Source organism: Dromaius novaehollandiae, chromosome 3 (assembly GCF_036370855.1).
Source record: "Dromaius novaehollandiae isolate bDroNov1 chromosome 3, bDroNov1.hap1, whole genome shotgun sequence".
Classification (NCBI taxonomy): Eukaryota; Metazoa; Chordata; class Aves; order Casuariiformes; family Dromaiidae; genus Dromaius; species Dromaius novaehollandiae.
The window spans coordinates 75,233,000-75,253,561 of record NC_088100.1 but is presented as its reverse complement, the minus strand read 5'-3'; the positions used below and the strand labels follow the sequence as shown (position 1 = coordinate 75,253,561).

The 20,562-nt window shown below is 39.3% G+C and overlaps 1 protein-coding gene across 1 annotated transcript in view; it reads left to right on the top strand.

Annotated features, from left to right (window-relative positions):
* Positions 1–634: 634 nt before the first annotated feature.
* Positions 635–20,562, top strand: part of WTAP (WT1 associated protein) — a 28,417-nt gene continuing 8,489 nt past the window's right edge. The window contains exons 1-5 of the mRNA XM_026109829.2: positions 635–917; positions 4,803–4,840; positions 4,928–4,983; positions 12,489–12,547; positions 14,129–14,256. Coding sequence (XP_025965614.1) covers positions 4,811–4,840; positions 4,928–4,983; positions 12,489–12,547; positions 14,129–14,256 — 273 coding nt within the window. The 5' untranslated portion in view covers positions 635–917; positions 4,803–4,810. The remainder of the gene's footprint in view (positions 918–4,802; positions 4,841–4,927; positions 4,984–12,488; positions 12,548–14,128; positions 14,257–20,562) is intronic.

Here is a 20,562-nt window from a genome sequence, read left to right as displayed (position 1 = left end):
TCTTCGCTTTCGAAAACCCTATCTTTTCAGCGTGTCTTCCAGGAAGGCGCCAAGGAGCGTTTGCACAAGGCCTTCCAGAAGGCGCTGCCCAGCCGCAGCTCCGTTCTCAGCCCTGGGACGCCCGGTCTCACGTGAGGGCCGGGGGTAGGCGGTCGGTGCCGCGGCGGCCCACAGCCTCCGAGCACAGGCCCTTCGCTGCCGGAACAACACGGTCGGGCCGCGCGGGGCGCCCCTGCGCCACCTCCCTAGCTCCCAACAGCGTCTCGCGACGGCCGTATCCTTCCGCCCGCCCCCATGATGCCCTGCGGCTCGCTGCCCGCCGCGCGCTCGCCCCTCCCCTCTGCCTGTTTAACTGGCAGGCTTTAAATCAACATTCAAATAACCAGGGAAACCGTCACACGGGGAAAGCAGTGGCGCCTCAGTGCTGCCTGCCAGGGGGGAAGGAAGAGCGGGGGGTGAGCTCCCTGAGGGAAGCCCCGCGGTGGCCGGGGCCAGGAGCCGAGGACAGCCGACCGCACCGGTGAGGGCGGCATCGCCACCCCGCGCCCCGGCACCGTGGGCCACTGCGGCGGTTCGCGCCGCGCCACGCGGGTCTGCGCGCGCACCTCCCCCGCCCCGAACGTGGGGGGCGGCCGAGGGCGGGGCGACTGGGCGCTCATTTCCTCCTTGGGCGCCATTTTGTAGCGCAGAGAATCCGCAAATAAAGAGCGGGCGGGAGCGGCGTGTGAGGAAGCGCGGGGTGGGGGGACGCGGCGGCGGCGACCCCGGCTCTGGAGCAGCGATCCCTGTAGAGCCGGTTGCGGGCGCGGAGTTGGCGGCAGGTGTGAGCAGTGGCGGCGCTTCGCCCTCGATGTGACGGGTGCGGCCCAGGCAACCGGTGTCCTGGGAGAGTGAGGCCTCCGCATCACGGGCGGAAGGTAAGTGACCGCGCGAGCGCTCCTGCCTGCGGCCGGACTCCCCCTTTCCCTGGCATCGCTGCCCTTCTCCCCGTGGGAGGTAGCGGGGCCCTCGGCAGGGACCGGGCACCTCGCGGTCCCGGGGCGCCCAGCTCTGGCGGCTATATCCCTCACCTCGAGCAGGGGGAGGAGCGGAAGCACTTAGAGCCATTTTGTGCGAGGCCGTGAGCCTGGCCTGGCGGCTCCGCTGAGATCCTCCTTCTCCAGCCCCCGGCTCCACCACGCTTGGGCGCAGCCGCCGCTGCTGGGGCTCCCTCTGGGCGAGGGAGACGCGTTGGGGTTTTGTTTGTTTGTTTGTTTGTTTTGTTTCTGTTTTATTTTTTTTTCTTTTCTCGCTGAGGTTGAGCGGCCCGACGGGGCGAGGTGGGCAGCGCCTGTTCTGCCTGCAGGGAGGGGGCGGCGGGGTCTGTCAAACGTCCGCGACGAGCCGTCGGGTCAGCGGCCTGTAGCTGTGCCTGGCCCGGGGCCGGCGGGGTCTCCGCGCAGGAGGCGGGGCCGCGCGGTGGCGGCAGTAGCCCGCCGTTGGGCGGGGGGGGGGCGGGCGCGAGGCAGGGCCAGGCCCGGCTCCGCTAAGCTCCCGACCGCAGTCGTTGGGGCTAGCGTGCAAACTTTCGTAGCCCGGGATCTGATTTCGCAACTTTTTTGTTTCGGGACACTCGAGCGCATGCTGGGCTTTTCCCACGGAATGCTTTTTCATATCTTTGAAATAACTGGGGGTTACTTCAGCTGTCGCCAGTAAACTAGCACTTCAATTATGTCTGGTATTATTTGATTGCCTTGTGTCTTAGCTTTTTTTTTTTTTTTTTTTTAAATCCTTAAACCTTGTGTTTTCTAAATAGCATAGTACAAGGTGCACAGAAAGCCACAGTTCTTGAACTAAAATGCACTTTCCCTGTTTCAGCCCTTTCATATTTTAATTACTATAAAAGCCTAAGACTTCATGAGATTACATGAGAATTCTTTTAGTGTACATGATGACTTTTTTTTTTTTTAAGGCTGTGATACAGATTTATATTGCTCATTGCCAGGAGCAGGTGTAGAAGCTGTGGAGTGTAACAGATATCACTGCTCTGAAATCATCAAAGTGCCTACTTAGGATAGTACAGGTTAAATTGTTCATCATATTAATTGAAAAGTGCAATCATGATAAACTGCCATTTTCTGACTGGAATTATCCTGCTCTTGCAAAATATCACTGAACTGCTTAGCAGAAAGATCCTCTCTCTTTCAGAGGAGAGACATGGTGAGATGCATCTCTGTGAGATGCACAGCACTTCAAGTTACTCTGTTAAATTCAAAGAATGAATGTTTCAGTTGTAATAATATTGTTAATGTCTATTGTATATAGATTTATCTGTTAAGCATGGAAAGAACTAAGGCAAATCACTGTGATAATTAGGTGATATAGTAAGTCTGATGTTCTGTTGCTTCCAAAAGCACTAAGCATGATGGTAGAAATATAACCTATAGCAATAACAAACTCCTAAGCTGTTTGTAAGTTACTGTATGTGCTTAAAAAAAAAAGCTATTGCATAGGAGTAGTGAGGCAAAATTCACACATACAAAAAGAACACTGTCACTTAGCTGTAGTAGTAAGAAGGTCAGATGTGATCAACCTAGGTTTTCCAAAATAATGCCTTACTAAAATATTTAAGGTGTTTTTTAGTGTACAATTTTAGTCCAACAAGTGAAAACAGGTGGCAGTAAAATAATAATTTAGGTAATGCAGTGGATCATAACTTTTATCTTTGGCGCATGCATTAAAGGATCTTATCAGATAGCAAGAGATGACTTTATAAATGGCAGTGTGTTGGGCCTAGAGGTTAGAAGGATAGTGTGGTTTGGTGCTGTTGTGAGGAAAAACTGAATGTGAGAGCCTTGTGCTAGGTCTGGAGACAGGCAGTAAGGATGGAGCATCAGCCTTTGATTTCTTTCGGTTGTTGTTGGGGTAGCACTCAAGTGTTTATAGCTTGCTGTATGCTGCTGCAGGGTTCACAAGCCAAGTCTTCAGAAAACTCATCTTTTTTGGTATTTGAATGCTCCTGATAGCTTTCTGACATATGATAGATTAAAATCATACACAGAAGATGCTAAATGTAGCTCCATGGGACATTTGAAAGGCAGGTCTCTCTCCCTTGGGGACTTAAACTTGCTGTAATATTCAAGACTCCTTCCAAATACAGAAGGAATTCAGGCTTCTAAAAATCTTTAAGAAAATTGTAATGGGAGAAGTAGGCAATCTAAATATAGGGGTCTGTGAGCGTTCCCCATGTGATCTCAAGTTTTTTTTGTGTTATTTTGGATGACTAAATTGAGCATCATTGGTTTATATCAATAGTCTCTTACACTTTAATACATTTCAGATTGTATTTAGTAAAAATCTTAAGTGGGAAGCTGTGTCCAGAAGTTAAAGTAAAATGCTTGAGCAACTTCTTGTGAGAGAGAAAGGTAGTGGTGGGGAGGATAGAATTTTTAGACCAGGGAAGCACTTAAGTGCCTATGTGCTATGAGGATTAGGAATAGAAAGCTGACATTGCTCAGAGATGCCTGTATTGAATGTTATTAGAAACCTTTCCATTGGTTCTGATGTCACTTTTTATTTTATGAAGGGCTTGGAAGCTACTTCACCTGTGTACTGTAGGTATTATCATAGCTTTGCTTGGCATAGTGCTATATATTGAATGTTAATATAAGTTGAAGGGGCTGTCTTTCACTTGGTATATGTTTGTTTCACTTTTTGATGATAGTGAGGCCTTTAGGGTTTCAAAAACTTATTTTCACAAAAACACTCAAACTATCAGAGTATTTGGTGTAAGTTGTGTGTGTTCCTCTCCCCTTCTCCCCTGTCCCCCCTGCAGTCATTTTTTAAAACAACTTAAATGCATTGTATTTGTGAAGCTAACTGTTAATAAGTGAGGAATTGGCTACATCTGTTTTCTGGTATATGTGCATGGCAAAAATTTTTTAAGGTTAAAATCTCAATGTTATGTGCAGCCCTTCTGTTGGAAGGCATATTGCAAAGATGCATGCCTCTAGCAAAGCTTCCCTCTGTTTCTTATATACTTATGATCTTTGTGGGCTTTTTTTAATAATCACAGTAATAGAAAATACTTTCTATCCTTTTGAGGTAAGGAAGCATGTCCTGTTAATTAGCCACAACTCCTTGTATTACATAGGTGTAATAGGATTGCATTGTTCTATAAATGGACAAGAAGAATTGTATTTGAGGTACCCAAGTCATTTGTCACTTATTTCCTATTTCCTAAAAATAACTTGAAGAGTTTTAAAGTAACTGCCCAATACTTTCTTTTTATCAAAATCTTAAAAGTAGGAGAGTAAGTAGTTAAAAAAAGTTGCTATTTTGACATTCCCCACATATTAGTGGTAATGTTTCCAAATCACTTCTTTTTATTCCAAAGAGATACTGAAATAATAGTAGAAATTACTTTCCTCAGGTTCTAATTATCTTCTGCCTTGTTTTTTTTAAAAAAAATTAAATAGATGTAGACAGGTATCAAATGTCAGTTTGATCTAAAAACAAGTATGGACAAAGTTAGATGGCTTTGCTTAGTTAAATAGGGAAGAGTTGATTTATTGTTATTCTTTCAAATATCGAAAGAGACTTTGTGTAGCTTTTGTAAAGGTCTCTTGTGAGTAGATTACAATAGGAAACTTGTGTTGTTTTTTTTTGTATTCTGCATTGTATGGTACCAACATTTCAGTAATCCAGTATCACTAATAAATAAAAACTTAAGGAAGAAGTACAAGTGTCTGACTTGCTGTGTGCTTCATGTACCCTAGTAATGACATTAAATAAAACTCCTTTTTTTCTCCTCCCTTTTTTAGAGTTCACAATGACGAATGAAGAACCTCTCCCAAAGAAGGTATGTTTAAAAATACTTACCGTTTCTTTTTTTTCTCCAAGTAGTCATGACAACCTGTTAAACTGTGCTTCTCGTTTTGCTCCATAGGTTCGCCTTAGTGAAGCAGACTTTAAGGTTTTGCCTAGAGATGAGCTGATCCTGAGGTAAAGTAACAAGCAGTTTTTCTGTTGCAACATTTTAGTGAATTCTTAATGGAAAACTTGTAACCTCCTCTTCCCACTGCTCCACTGCTTATAGCATCCTTGTTCTGATAACCCATTTCATCCTTTTCATCATACAACTCTTCTGTAAAACTCTCCTTGTTCCAAATACTTTAAGAGTTGGGGACAAGTGCTTTTCCGAAGGAAACAAAATTCTAAGCATTGTTTTCTAATCCATGAGTTGAAATTGGTTTTTTTCCCCACTTGCAATTTCATAAGACTAGATTGCTTACATTATTTGCTAGATAGCAAGTTATTTTTAAACATCAGGAAACTGTCAACTCCTTAATCCATCATGAATTTTGCTTTTTCTTAGTCCACACAGTTGTCTTTCTAACATGTTCAGATTTTAAAGGTAAAATATATTTAAGTAAAATTTTTGCATAAAAATCACACAAAGGAGAGCCTGAACATCTTTTTCACCTTTTAGGAAGCTGGATGTCACCATGGAAAAGTTAACAATTATTATTTTCCCTCCCCTCAATTCTAAATTGGCATTTTTTTGTCCTCTAGTATGAATTTGTGCAGGTATAGTCACAAGAATAAGTTTAGTGAGAATAGTTGTGGATTGTATTTTATAAATGTATCTCGGCAAACTTGAAAGGGTGTTTTTCTCCCCTTCCCTCCCATGTTTTAGCTAACCTTTCTTCAAGAGTGAAGATGGTCTTAACTGGATTCTTTTCAACTGTAATCATGGCTAGTTCTGTGAGACAGTTCTAAGCACATGTTCTGGGCCCTGTAAAAAGAGTTCTTGCAGTTGTACAGGCCATCTGTTTGAAGAAATAGACCCAGGGCACTTGGTTCCATATACCTGAATTTCCTGGTTGTAAAAAAGGAACTAAGGAAACTAGTCATCTGTTTTATCTGCTAGAGTAGTGTGTGTGCATTTTGGTAAACTTTAGCTCTTGGCTTCTTGTACACCACAAGTTATTAGAATTATTACAGTATCTTGAGTTGGATAAAAATTACTGTTTTGTATTTGAGTTAACAAAAACTGAACTGCTTAGAAAAATGAGGATGCAGATGCAATACTTAATATTTAGGATCAGCTATTCCCTCTTGTGGTCAAATTATCCTGTCAGTAGTGGGAAGACAGTGTTTTCCAGTGAAGTCAATGTAGTCCTCCTTCCTATGTTTAAAACTGACTTCTGACTTCCCATACCCAAGTATCTGTTTTTTGAATAGTAAGAAATAGTGTCTTTAGCAGAAAAAAGGGCTTCTTTGAAATTAGGCTGTTCAGGCCATGTAAATCTCTGTCCTTGTTGTGTTTTTACACATGTGTGTGCACACACATGCACGTACCCCAGGCTTATCCCAGGAGAGTAGCAAGCTTACAAGTTTCTAAAGCTAGGCCACTTACTCCTGCTGTGAAACTCCTATCAAAGTATCAAAGCCTAGATCATGGGCAACTTGTTTCCTGACCTATGGTTTAAAAACAACAACAAAAAGCTTCTGACTGTAATTGGTGTCTTGGTTTGTTGCTGCTCCAGAAGAGCGGTCAATTTCCAGCATATATTAAAGTGAGAATGTGATGGAATCTGCACAAGGAGGTACTGTAAATAAGTAGCTAAACTATCTTAAATTGCCCCATTTTTTTCATTGTGACAGCTGTGGTGTTATTGAATCTTCCTCTTAGCATAGACAGAGAAACTTACTGTGCTCTCAAAAAAGCCACTTGATTGATTAAAGGATAACTGTCCTTCATACCCAGAAATAGAAACTTAAATGCCATTTTGGCCCTGTCTGTGTTACTTGTTTGCATTAACCACCTCTATAGTACTGTTGCTTTTTCTTTGAATTGGGTGCATGTTTAATGGATTTTTAGTAAAGCTTGCTCTTATCTATGACTTCATGTAAAACTGGCATTATGACACTAACTGCTAATTTATTTTGTAGGATTTTAAGCCTGATTGTAAAGGTGGAATATAAAATGTTAAGCTGTATACATATATTTTATTCAAAGGCATGTCTAATGTTTTCAGACATAGAAAAGCATCTACTGGATCATCTCAAAATAAGACTTGGAATGGGCTTTTTGGTCAGTGCTTTGGTGGGGCAAATGTTTTCAAGGTATTAGCTTATGTAATCTATGGGTTTTGGTCTTTTAGGTAATACATAATCTCTGTACAAATTGCACTGATAAAATTTATATGTATGTAGAAATGTGTTTATCAGGTCCTGTGCCATGAATCCAAACTTCACTATTCTTTTCTATAAAGTACGTAATTTAGGTTTGTTTGCTTTTTTTAACTTCTGTTGACTGAAAGTGAGCTGGATCTACAACTTGAGAAGCCTCTGAGTCTGGCCTTCTGGTGATTCCTGCTTGTCTGATTACTTGCAGCTGTGGACTCATTTCCTTCATTCTCCCCAATCGCTTTCCTTTTTTAAAATACAGTAGCCACTTAGCTTGAACATGTAGGAGCTGCTGTGAAGGAAGAAGAGCCAGAAACACAATGAGCAAGCACTCTGGTTCATAGCTTAACTCTTGATCAGTGTTGCCATAAATGTGTAGTATAGTGGTTAGTCTTCAAAATCTTGGAGTGCCCATATCTACACAAGCTGTTCTGGTGAAATACAGTATTTTTAGTGCTTGTTGAAGAATAGTACTCTTAGCAAAGACTTTTAACCAATATGGATATACAGCCAGTCACTTTTGGGATGGCTTAAAGGCAATTCACCCTCTCACCCCCAGAGTGCTTGTCACTTTTTCTTGGGAAAAAAGTGAACTGCAAAGCTGGGCATCAGAACTGGATGCTCCAGGAAAACCAGCTACCTTTGAAAGTAGAATTCATAGGGGTATTTTGAAGCCATCATGTCTTCAAATCTGCTTCTGGGTAACAGTAGTATTTTTAGGGAATGAAGGGAGCTAACTGATAATACTTCCAAGTTATCTTCTAGTGAGACTGCAAGTGACCCCCTGAATGTAAATCAGTTTCACAGTAGTCTCTCTAGTTTTGTGTACAGATCTGTCTCTCTGCTCTGTAGCAACTTTACAAGTAGCAGTTTAGTGAAACTTCAGATTGTCAGTGTTCTGCTGGCCAGATAGTGACATGAACCACCCTGGCAAAACAGATGACAAAACTGATGCTGATTAAAACAGATTTGATAGAAGAGGGTGGCTGGCTTTAACCTTTGTTAGTTCCCTATTCTGGGTCACTGCTGAGCTGTTCCAAGCTGCCTGCAGGTGTACCAGAAGGGGTAATATGGGGCAGGGAGGGGCAAGACAACTTTTAGGCTTGCTTGAAGCAATGCATCTGTTAGATTGTATGCAAAGTTATAATCTATGATAGGTGACAGTCTGTCTTGGCTGTTGGGAAGAAAGGCTTCAGGCTTGTCTGCCCAGCAAGTCCCAATAAATCACTGATTTACTTTAAGAATTTGCACATACTTTTAATTAAATAGGTTAACTGGTTTTGTGTCAGTTTACTTATGTTTGTTTTAAAAACATTTCAAACTAATGCAGGTTTGATGTTTACATGATCCTGGTGGCAGGAGTATTGCTTTCTAGTAGGGTGAAGAAGTTTCCCAGATGGGAGTTCTTTCTGCTTGTAGTTGAAGATGGGTTGGTAGCAAGCTTTTACTTCTAAATTTTAATTCTGACAATACTTTTGGAAAACCTTTCTGTATATCACTTCAGGATTTTTTTTGGACATGTTTCCTGAGACTTAGAATGTGATCGGGGCAGAAATCTCTTCCCTGAAGAGCCCAGAATGTTAGCTGGTTGAAAAGTGTTTAAAATTACTAATCTTTAGGAACAGTGTTTGTATGGAGATTTTTTCATAACTTAACAAATGTCTTTAATGTGTTACAGTGTCTTATGGGGAAGCCATGTATTTGTGCAGAGAATTACATTGTTTATGAATACAGTTGGAATTAAAACTTCTAATTGAAATAAAGATGTACTTCAAATGTGGCATATGGTGACATAAGTGAGTTGACATTTTTTTCTAATCAGTACCTGTTTGCAGTAGGGCTTAGTGGAGCCTGCAGATCTTGTGTGCATGTGCACATGCACACAACTTATGCCTAAGAATCCTTGGAGAGCACTTGAGTTATGCTTGACACCTGGGATTTCTAGGTGATGCTACACCTACTACTAGGTAATTAGCCTGTGCTTCTGCTGTCTAGTTTCAACAGGCCATGGCTGAGCAAATACATCATATTACACTTCTACAAGCTTGCTGTCCTTGTCACCTTTTTCAAGCTCAATGTGAACACTTAACAGTGTGAGAATTTCATGTAATGGGAATACAAGCTCACCTCATCCTTGCTTGTCAACAGCTGGGAGTCCATGCTACTGGAAGAAGTACAAAAGCAAAACTTATGGGGATTCAGTTACACAGCTTAAGATCAGAGTTGCACATCTGGAAATCCTGCCCTTTATTATGTTAAAAACAGATCTTCTTCCCCCCCCCCCCCCCCAATGAACTGTTCACTTAGGGAATTGTTACAAACTCTAACACCATTCCTGCAGTTACTTGAGACCTAGAAGTACACAGTTATGCATCTGTCCTGTTTCATCATAGAATCATCTGGATTCCTCTACCATCCTAAACATAATAAAGAAGAAATACAAAGATGGGTATTAATATGCAGAGTCAGAGCATTAAAAAATATCACTTTCAGCAGCTTCAGGTTTTTAAAATGCTTGTTTCTGTGGTAATTCCATATTTTCCTTTTTATTTTATCTTTAGTATAGTTTCTAGAAGCTTCAGCTTTTTAACATTAACAGAGGGAACGAAAGTCAAACTCTAATCTTTGCAATGCTGATCTGTGCCACTGCTGTCAACAGGGGGAAACAATTACACAGTGGAAATAATAAGCTGGAAAAAGTGTTTAGCAAAATGGATCATTAAAAGCATTAACAGAAGAAGTTATAAAAAATTGCAACACATGGAACAGTGTGTAAAGTCTTAAGTCAGTTAATACACATTTAAATCTAAACTAAGTTATCTGGGCCATCACCAGACTCTTTATTGTACCAGTATCTGGGAACTCTCCTGTTCCCTTAACTACTGTTTGTGCATTCAGGGCAAATATTTTGACATGCTGAACCTCAGGATTACTGATAGCTTAAAAAAATATTCACAGCAGATAAAATACCACAACCAGAAGTTTGAAAAGGAATGAAGTGCTGTTAATAAGGGCCTACTTACGTGTGTGTGTTTGTTTTCCTGAGCTAGTTAATTGAAAGAATAGTCTACTTCATCATGTGGATGTTTTTAAACTTCAACTTTCATTACTTCACTTCCTGTCTTGATACTTCTGGCCTATTTCAGAGTTCCTGTATCAGTGATAAAAAAAAAAATCCTATTGCATGACAGAACTTGGGGGTTTTTTGTCTTTGCACTTGCTATTTTTCTGGTTTGCTTGAAGTGAGATGAAAACCAGGTGGATTGCTAGAAGAGAAATAGTTTTTGAGTTCTTCTGTAGTCATACCAAAGTTGTTGAGATGGAGGTGTGTGAAAATAAAGTTGTTATGATAGAGAAACTTCACATCTTTAAAATTGATGTAAGTATTCTGAGTTTGTCACCTGTAGTGATCACAAGTTTATTCTATACAATTTCTTAAATTTGTTTGTAGATTAATTGTTATAGTCTTGTCCAGGTTTGGTCCATCTTGACAAAACATCATACCATAAATAATTTTGTCTGAGGTCTGAAGAGTGATCATTCTGGAAGAGTTGGTAGGCATATGTTAGGTACATGACTTGATCTAATATACTTATCCCCACACCTTTTCTTCCGGAAGTTGAGTTAGTTCTTGCTGAACTGTTAGCATTTGTTGAGAGATTATGTAGAGATACTGCCTCTAACTTTCCTGGTTGCCATTTGCAACCGATTTTCTTTCCAGTGCTGGTCTTTTATGTCTGTTTAACTTGTGACTTAATTGAAGCCCTGAAACACTCCTTATATAGCTTTTATCAGTCAGCGTTATCAATCAGGAGGTCACAGTTAAAGCTGAACTGTTGTTTTCAGGTCTGCAGGACATAACTTAGTAGTCAGGTAGTCCTGCAACTGTATTTGAAGACCAATTTTTTAATTCCTTTATGTAATTCTTTCATGAAAAAAAAATAGGTTCTTTCTTTCTAGGTTTGCTATATAGTGGATTGTTTCAGTTTTACTTTTGGGGAATTGACATCTTCTGAATGAGTGTTGAACTTTTGTTTCTCTATCAGTATTCCTTTTATTTCTATATCAGCATTTTTAGAGCAAAGAGATAAGCTTAGGAGCTAAGTGGAAATGCAGTTCTCTTTTGCAGAGCTTCAGAGAGCAAGTTAATGCAGTAATTTCATGTGCTGCTGAACAGATCTGTAAAACTTTGCTGCTGCCAGAAGGAAGAGATTTTGTGCTTACTTTCCTCCCAGCCATGTAGTCTCACTCATTCTTAGAACTGATGATTTTCAGACTTTTTAATGAGCAGCTTGAATTCACTAAACCATCAAAAATGATCTAGAGTTTGGTTTTATTGTTTTGCATTGAGATAGTTTTGTTCTAGTTGGTGAATTAAAATAGAGTGGTCTGATGGGTCTGGCATGGAGTAGATGGAGAAAGAAGGGGTAGCTGGGAGGGAGGGGAGCAGAAACCTTCCCCTTGTAGTGTTACATTGTTAGATCAATTCATTTCATCTTGTGGAATTGTATCACTGTGAGGAAAGTGTGTAGTTAGGAGCAAAATACATCTAAAAAAAAAAAGCCACTTTATTGTGACTGATTTTTAGGCAGCCATCCTGTGAACTTTGTCAGGAAGCCATCTTGTCCTAAGCTTTACTGAAGATTTTATTTGCTACTGACTTGATGGTGTGCATTATATGTAGCATTTTTTTTAAGTGTGGAGTTTCTCAACGACGGGGTGTATGGATCACTTTATTAGCATGCCTGCAAAGAGTTATCAAACTGGCTTCTGGTCAGTGAATATAATTAGCCTATGATCTTGGCTTGAGTGAGTGGGAATAACTAGCTAGCCTACACTTGGCAAATATTAGTGTCCTATTATTATATACTTAAGCTTGCTTCACTATTCACTTGATGAGTGGTGTAAATCTAATGCAGACTTCTGTTGTCTTTGTGTTGTGGTTTCTGCTACATAATTTAGTTTTGATTGTTCTGCTTTGAGGATGAGATACATCTTAGGTATTTCACGTGTACAAAATAATAAACATTTGATCCCAATGTTTGTCTAAAATAACAAATTTTAAGATGTCAATTTTAAGTGGCAACACACAGCCACTTTTTAATCCTGTTTCCTTTTGAGGTACAAGGTGAAATTAAATATTTTTATGGATAAAGTAACTTTTTTATAAGAATTTTCACTTATCCAATTATGTAATTCCCTTGTGATGCTTTCTGATTATGCTATAAATGTGTACTATGAAAGTTAGGAACTAGATGCCTTAATTTAATAAACTAAGGTTCAGAAAATTCTTTTTCTCTTCCTCTCTGCAATAGGTGGAAACAATATGAAGCATACGTGCAAGCTCTGGAGGGCAAGTACACAGACCTGAATTGTAAGTTAGCCAGGTTTCAAAATTGTACAAGTTCCTTAAATGTTCTTATAAGTAGAACACGTGGATAATGCCTTTGCTTTCTAAAGTTATTGGAGATAATAGATAGTAATCTAGATAGCATATGTTATTTGTCGGAAGATCCATGTTTTTGCTAGTGTAAGTTTTCAGCCTTTTTTCTTCGGCTGTTTGTTTTCCTTGGCAAATCTTATATGGCTTCTAAAAAGTCCGTTTTTGCGTCTGTAGAATCAACTCTACCTGGACTACTAGGAACAAAAAGCCCCTAATGCAACCCCACAAATACGTTTATTTTTAAGACTTTTCCAGCAGCAGGGAAAAATTATCCTCTTCCAAAATACCTATGAATGTTTGTTCCATCAGTATTTTTACGGGATTGTAAACCAGATGGCAGGGGGGATAGTTTGTAGAGGTCTGCCATGAGTCCCCAACTAACTCTTGATCTGATTAGGTAATTTAACTCAAAATTTTGAATATCCGTTTGTATATTTTAGTCTCTCAAAAGAGAGGCTGTAGAAAAACTTCACTATATCCTCCAATGAGGAAAGCAGAATACATTCTGGAAGTGACTGAGTCGCTAATCCTAACTCACTTCTAATAATTGTTTTGGCAGCTAGAGAATAACTTGTTTTGGAGAGAATAAAATGTAGCAAGTGTAAGCAATTAATTTAATTCTAAGCTCAGACCATCCTAATATAGATAATTTGTCATAACATTTCCAGTTTCTCAAGTTCAGCAACTCTAATGTAGACTTCAGTAATCAGTATTATTGAATTATCTGCAAAGAATAATTTATAAATATTTGTCCTGAAGCAATTTTTTATGTCCTTCTTAGTTTATAGTTTCATCCATTATTTCCATAATTTTATATGTGATAAGTAGCAGAATAAATATATACTGTTTGTATCATGCTGCTTCCAGAGTAATTACTTCCACTGGAGTAATTAGGAAACATTGTGTGTTACTTTCTCGTATTCATATTTCATATATAAACCTGTATAAATGTTCATGGATCAGAAGAATTCTTCTGGTTGTGACTGAACTGCTATTTCTGAAATTCCCTAATGCCTTACTGTTTGTTCATGGAGCGTTCAGACTAGTTGGAGGATTGATCACAAATGGCAGTGTTTCAGAGACTGAGGAACATCATTTGCCAGAATGTTGACTTCCCCCATCCTCAAAATTTCTCTAAAATACCAGGACAATTCCATCTTCGCCAGTCTCAGAATGCAAGTGGTAGTGGTAAAGGATAGAGTAGCTGGTTAATTTAGCATTTTAACAGTTAATTCCTATAAAAACGTGGAAACATTTTCAAAAGATTAGTAGAAAGTTTTAGAGAGGGGCCAGAGAGATGTATTTAAAACCAATTATTGTCAAGCTTTTCCAGAACTTTCTGATATTTTGATCTGTTCATTTTGGTTATTTATGCTTATTAAATTTATGCTTATTTTGCTTGTTTGCTATTTATAAATTAGTTTGATTTCCAGATTTTCTAGTTGTCTTTAAACAACTCTTTATGAAAGGATGCTATAATATGTGCTTTCTGTGTTTTATTACTTGTATTAGCTAATGATGTGACGGGGTTGAGAGAGTCTGAAGAGAAGCTGAAACAGCAACAGCAAGAGTCTGCCCGAAGAGAAAATATTCTGGTGATGAGGCTGGCAACTAAAGAGCAGGAGATGCAAGAGTGTACTGTAAGTATTTATAGAGGATAAGTGTTTTCAGTTACAGAAAAATACCTGCTTTTGCTTGAGCATGTACCCATGTACTATGTATTTCATAAACTGTTTATAGCATCCCATTTTCTGTGTCTAAAGAAATGACAGGGTGCTAAAGTTTAAATATTTCACTGAGTTAGTAAAGATCATTTTTCTGACTTTGCTTTTTTAACGTTGCTCATTTCAGTTTATTTTTCATCAGCAACTGTGCTTGGAAGGACTTTTGCTTGAAAACCGTTGCACGGGTTTGCAGCAGTAGCTAACTCTTGCATGAGCCATGCTTACTCTTATGACATTTATTAGCTGTACATATTTACCAAAAATGTTACTTTTAGCTATCAGTGGAGACAGAAGCAAATTGAATTGAAGCTGAGCTTTTGTTTTATTTAGGAGCTTTCAGGCAGATGTTTATGCTGAATTTGGATAACCAAGTTTTGCAAGTCTCTACACTTTGCTTCCTAACTAAATGAATGTAGTTGTAGGCGGAAAATGCTATTGACTTTTCAAGGAGAGTTCTTTTGAAATTTGGCAGGTCTGCTCCTCAGGGTTTCTGATGTTTTTTGGATGCTTTTTTGTTGTTCCTGTTTTCCTCTTTCATTTCTGTGGGTTTTCCATGTCTTCCTTTTCCTGTGTTTAGTTTTGGTTTCTTGAAACTGCCTTTTATCAATTTGGGCTTTTGAATCTTTTTTTTGGATTGCACTCTTAATATTGTTTGACCTGCTGCTTTAATTGGCGGTTCCTGAGAAGACTGTAAAACACCTCTTGATGCTAATTTGTGTAACCTACTTCTAAGAGCTGCTCTTATGAAAATTAGTGCAAAACCAATCACTAGCGTTGTAGCATTCCTTCTGTTATTTTGCTCTTTTTAGCCTCCCCTCCCCACTTTTTTGGTAGGTTTCCAGAGCTATTAGATGTAGTGATGTAGGACTTAATTCATGATTTTAAGAGTAATGAAAATAATAATGTGACATTAGTCTGTAGCAAATATTGTTACAAAAAGAAAAAATGAGGAGGTAAAACTTCCTCTGCATTGGTAAAGAATGAATCACAGAGTCGCTGAGATTAGAAGGTACTTCTGGAGATCATCCAGTCCAAACCCCTGTGCTCAGAGCAGGGTCAGCTAGAGCAGGTTGCTTGGGGCCATGTCCAGTCAGGTTTTGAATATTTCCAAGGATGGAGACTCCACAGCCTCTCCTGGCAACCTCTTCCAGCATTAGATCACCCTCTCAGTAAAAAAGTGTTTTCTCATGTTTACATGGAATTTTCCGTATTTGAATCTCTGCCCACTGCTTCTCGTCTTTTCACTGGGTACCACTGAGAAGAGCGGCTCCATTCTCTTCCCCCACCACTCCTTCAAAAATCAGGTATTTATACACATTGATCAGATCTGCCTCAGCCTTCTCTTCTCCAGGCTGAATAGCCACAGCTCTTCCAGTCTCTCCTTGTATAATAGATGCTCCAGGCCCTTAATCATCTTTGTGACCCTGCACTGGACTTGCCCTAGTATGTCCATATCTCTTGTACTGGGGAGCCCAACGCTGGACCCATTTCTCCTTTCTTCTACTGATAAGCTCTACTGTAGGGAACAGAAGTAATAAGATATTTTTTCTCTTGAACTTTTGAGCATGGACCTGAAATGATAGATATTAAAAAATCAAATGAAATGTAAGGCTTTTTCACCAAGTACAGATTTGTTTATATTTTTCACCTTTCTTCCTCCATATTTCTAAAAGAATGGCATAAACGAAAACTTCACTTGTTTAAGACTATGAATTCTGACAAGATCTTGAAGACTGTATAGGATTTTTGTCTGCACTTTGTTTACAGCTGTGGTGCCTAGGCTTTCCAGAACATCCTCTTTGAAAAACTTTTTTACTTCATCTTCTATGAAAAACTTTTGTTTTAGTTTGTGGTGTGTGGTGGGGGAAGCTAGTTCATTTTTTCCAAGTTGTTGACACACACAAATTACATCAAAGATGTTATCTCTTTCATAGAAGTAGAAAGATGCGTCTTGGAAGAAGAGAAAAAACTATTATGAAGACACTATAGGCACCTTATTGTTTTCAGACTGAACATGTGGTGAACACTGTCATTTATACATAAGCATTTAGTGTTGACTATCACAACTAAATTTGAAAGACAGAACATCTCAAGTGTCAAGTTTCTTAAAACTACATATAATTATTTACCTTTTGATACTGATCGCTCATGTTATTCTCAGTATATTGGCAGGACTTGCTTAATACTTATAAACTTACACATTCAACCCTTACAAATTTGACTGGATAAAAAAATAACTCACCGAATTGAAATGTAGTAGTAGTTGACAGACACAGGTGAGTTTTCTAATTACCAATGTGTAAAATGTTTTGCTAGTTAAAAAAAAAAAAAAACTAGTCCTATTTTAAAATAGGATGTGATAGGCCTTGTCTTAGTTGCCATTTTCATTTGTACCCCATCTTGAAAAAGGCAAAAAATAAAAACCTCTCTTGGCTTATAAAAGTTATCAGTTCAGTTGCTGTTGAAACTTTGCAGTTATATATGTCAGTGTAGCAGTCATTGTCCTGATAATCTTTTGTAAAAACAAGATGGTGGTTTAGTACATAGTTCCATTCTTGGGCTCTATGCTGATTCTAGCAGCAGAATGGATTTGGGTGGGCGGGGGAGGGGGGGGGGAATGACAGAAGTTTACTGATTGTCTGACTGTTATTGCAAGCTTATTATGGTTTAGGGTAGCTAGCTAAGGGGCTAGATGGGAGTTTAGGGGGTTAATTCTGCATCTACTGCAATGTCAGCTGAAGCCTTACGGTACCTTCCCCCTAGCAAGAACCCCCCCCCCCCCAAAAAAAAAAAAAAAAAAAAGACTCCTTTTGTTAGGAAAGTGAAGGTGAGGTAGTGGCTACTGTTCCTACATGGAGCTTTATTTCTGACAGAGAAGGTGCTGAAGGAGTGACTGCTGCTTCAGGGAAAGGCCTTAACACCGTTCCTAAACTACTGCACAGCTGCTATTGGGCTGTAAGCAGACAGGCATTTAGAAATACTTGCCTGTCAAATAGCTTTTCCCTATCTCCTCCATGGAAGAGATAATGAGTGGAAACTTCCTGGGGGTGCAGTTGGACCATAGTGCCTAGATAGTCACTACTCTTAACCTGCTTGTGGTTAGGGCTACTGTTTTGTTTTGTTTATTTTTTTTTCCTCTCCCCATCATTACCTTTTTTTTTCTTCCTTTCTACTCCTTCCTTAAAGGGGGCATTTATAGTTGTGCTTATTTAGATTGCTGACATTTCCTATTAAGATTCTGATTTCTGTTTAATTATTTTTCATGTCTGAAGGTCTGTTCTGTGGGGATGTCTTTAGACACCTTAAGCCAAAAGGATTCAGCTGTTTCCAAGAAAATGTGAGGAGCGGAGGAGTTGAAGTGTTTCTGTCTTAACAAAGAAACACCATCCAAGCAAACAAAAACCTACACAGCCTGATGTCCTCCTATTTAGAATACTTCAGCACCCTCTTGCCTTGAGCTAGAGCGGATAGAGAGCTGATACCAAGGTCATCTGTTCTGCTTGTGAAATTCATCCCTATTTGTCCAGCTTACAAGCTTTTGAAAAATACCAGCTAGTGTGTGCTTTTATGTTTGAGAATATGAACATCGATAGTTATTTTACGTGTTAAGTGTAGGCATGTCAAAATCTGGTGTTGGACATAATTTTTTCTGTATTTTCAGTTCTAGTTTAAGGTTCAGATGTTGGACCTGTAGGCAGGTGAATTCTTTTGCTTCCTGCCCCTTACTCCCTGGAATACAGAGGGGAGGAGAGAGACAGCAGAGAGTCGTTAGAGGTAGCAGGACAGTGTGTGACTGGGACTGGCTAAGCAGGAAGATGAATAGAATAAGGAAGTAGGCAGAGGGATTAAGAGGTATGGGCTTGCCTTGGGACTGGTTCAGATCCGGAGACAGTTGTTAGGCCTGGGTGGTTGAAAAGTCTGACAAGTGAAAACTCTGGAGTTACGGAGAAGGCATCTCTAGAGAGATGGAGGAAAATTGGTGTTGGAAAAACCGGAGGAATGAATGGTGTTTAAGTTTGGGGAGGGATGCAGGAGGGTTGGTCTGCTAAAGTAAATTTCTCATACTCTCCTGTTTTGGAAATGACACCTGAGGTGTAACACGGAGCCCATGCAATTCTTTCTGCTTGGTCTAGAAGCATGCACTAGAGATGCTTGTATGAGACAGTTATATGACTGATGTTGGACAGAATCAGCTGGGTGCTGGTGAACTTGGAAGTGTGTTTCTGGCATGAGTGAGGGGCAGGTGGCATCAGTCTTTGTGGTAGTGATCCAAGGAATCTGTTACAGTTCTTGGCCTGGCAGTAGAAGAGGGAAGGTACAGTCTAGCTGGACTAGGTAAGGAAAGGAACATGGTCAGTTTTTTCTCAGTGATGCCTCTCTAAAAATAGGTTGGGAACCATACTGCTGTAGCATGGTTCTGTTCCTGGAATAAGTTGCCAACTGGAGTGTCTACATGTCTACAGACATCTGTTAAATGAGCTGTTTCACCCTGTACTAGTGCTAGTCCTCATAAAGAATGACAGGTTGTTGAAATATTCCCATTAGTCCAAGCATCAGAAAGTTGAGTGGATAGGAAAGATGATCTTTTGGTAAAGATGAATTAAATAGCTTTTTATTAAATGAGCATCATTTTGTGCATTCAGGAAAGCAAAGGTCCTGTGGGGGAAAAATACTACCAAAACCTGTTATGAGAGTCTTAATTTGGATGTCCTGTTTCTAAGTCAAGTTGGCAGAGGCAGGTTCTTAGCTTGCGAGTGCTTTATTTCTTGAAAATTTTTTACGCTGTGCTTGTTGTTTATTCCTTTTACATTTCTTTCTGCATAGCTATAAATATATTTTAAGTAGTTTTAAATAGACAAAGTGTGAAGATTGTTTCAAAAACTTTTAAAAGTAGTTAAAGTAGTTTAATTTGATATAAAAATATTTATGTGAAGTTAATTTGAAATATTTCAGCTATTTCAATAACTTTGAAATCACTTGAAATAAAATCCAAGAATTGGTGCTACCTAATATATAAATTGTCTTCCTAAATTGAGAAGTGACTTCGGAGCTGCTACTGCTCATCTTTAAATAAAATGTTTATAGTTCTACTTTCTCTTCACTGTTGCTATGTGAAAGACTCCACAGAATAAACTGACCATACAGGAAAATGGTTAAACTGGACTGTACCTTTTACTGTGAAGGTCAGCTTGTCCTAAATAAGCTAAGTGTATGTGAGGGGAGACTCTTGCTCTGTCCCTCAGTTCTGCTGCTGATGTCTTGTACTGTTTATCAGTGAAACTGTATGTGCAAGGGTCTTTTGCTGTCCAGTGAAACTGTATGTGCAAGGGTCTTTTGCTGTCCATCTAGTTGCAAGATGTATATAGCAGCAGGCAAACCCCTTGATTTTTAATTAATGTTTCTTTTTAATGTAATCTTATGTTTACCTCTTTGTAACTGAGAAATGTGGTGTATATACAGGGAGTGTAATACACTGAACTTAAGAATGAACACTTTCTGTGTTGTGACTGGATTATAATCATGTGCTGTTTAGTAGCCCATTTTATGATTGCCTGTTATGATGGAATTAAAATTGAAGTAACTGGGAGAGAAGACGGGGGGGGGGAAATCTTGTTTGAATACATCCTAGTTTTGACTTAACGAATGTTATATTTAAAAGAAACAGTCTTTGTTATTCCTTCTGAAATATTGATGACTAATTGTAAGTCTTTGGGGTTGTGCTTATTGCAAGAGTATCTAAATCCAAACAAAATCTGTTTAATTGGTGTTGATATTTCTAAATGATTTTGTTTTTAAAAGCGGGGAGGAGGCAAACTCATATTGTAAGTGATTACAGCCTTTGCAGCAAAAAAAAAAAACTGTTTGGCAAAACCTTATTAGTAGTTGCTTTAAGAAAATGCTTGGACCATTAATGTTGGTAACTTTCACCGAAGTTATATAGAAATTAGCCATCTGTTTTAACCAGACAAGTCTTAGTGTGTACAGATTTTTTTCGAAAGAATGTAGGCAGTGTAAAAGAAAGGGAGCATTATAATATACCAGTGATTTCTTTTGCAAATGTAAACTGACATCTAGAAGATGAAATTTGAAGCAGAAGGAAAGAAAAGCAGCCTTGAAAGTTTCAGCTGGGGTGGGACGAGATTTGGAGAGTATGCATATTAATAGGGAGGGGGAGTGATTCTTTATCCTGCTCTCCTCAGGTTAAAATATTGAAGGAGAAAG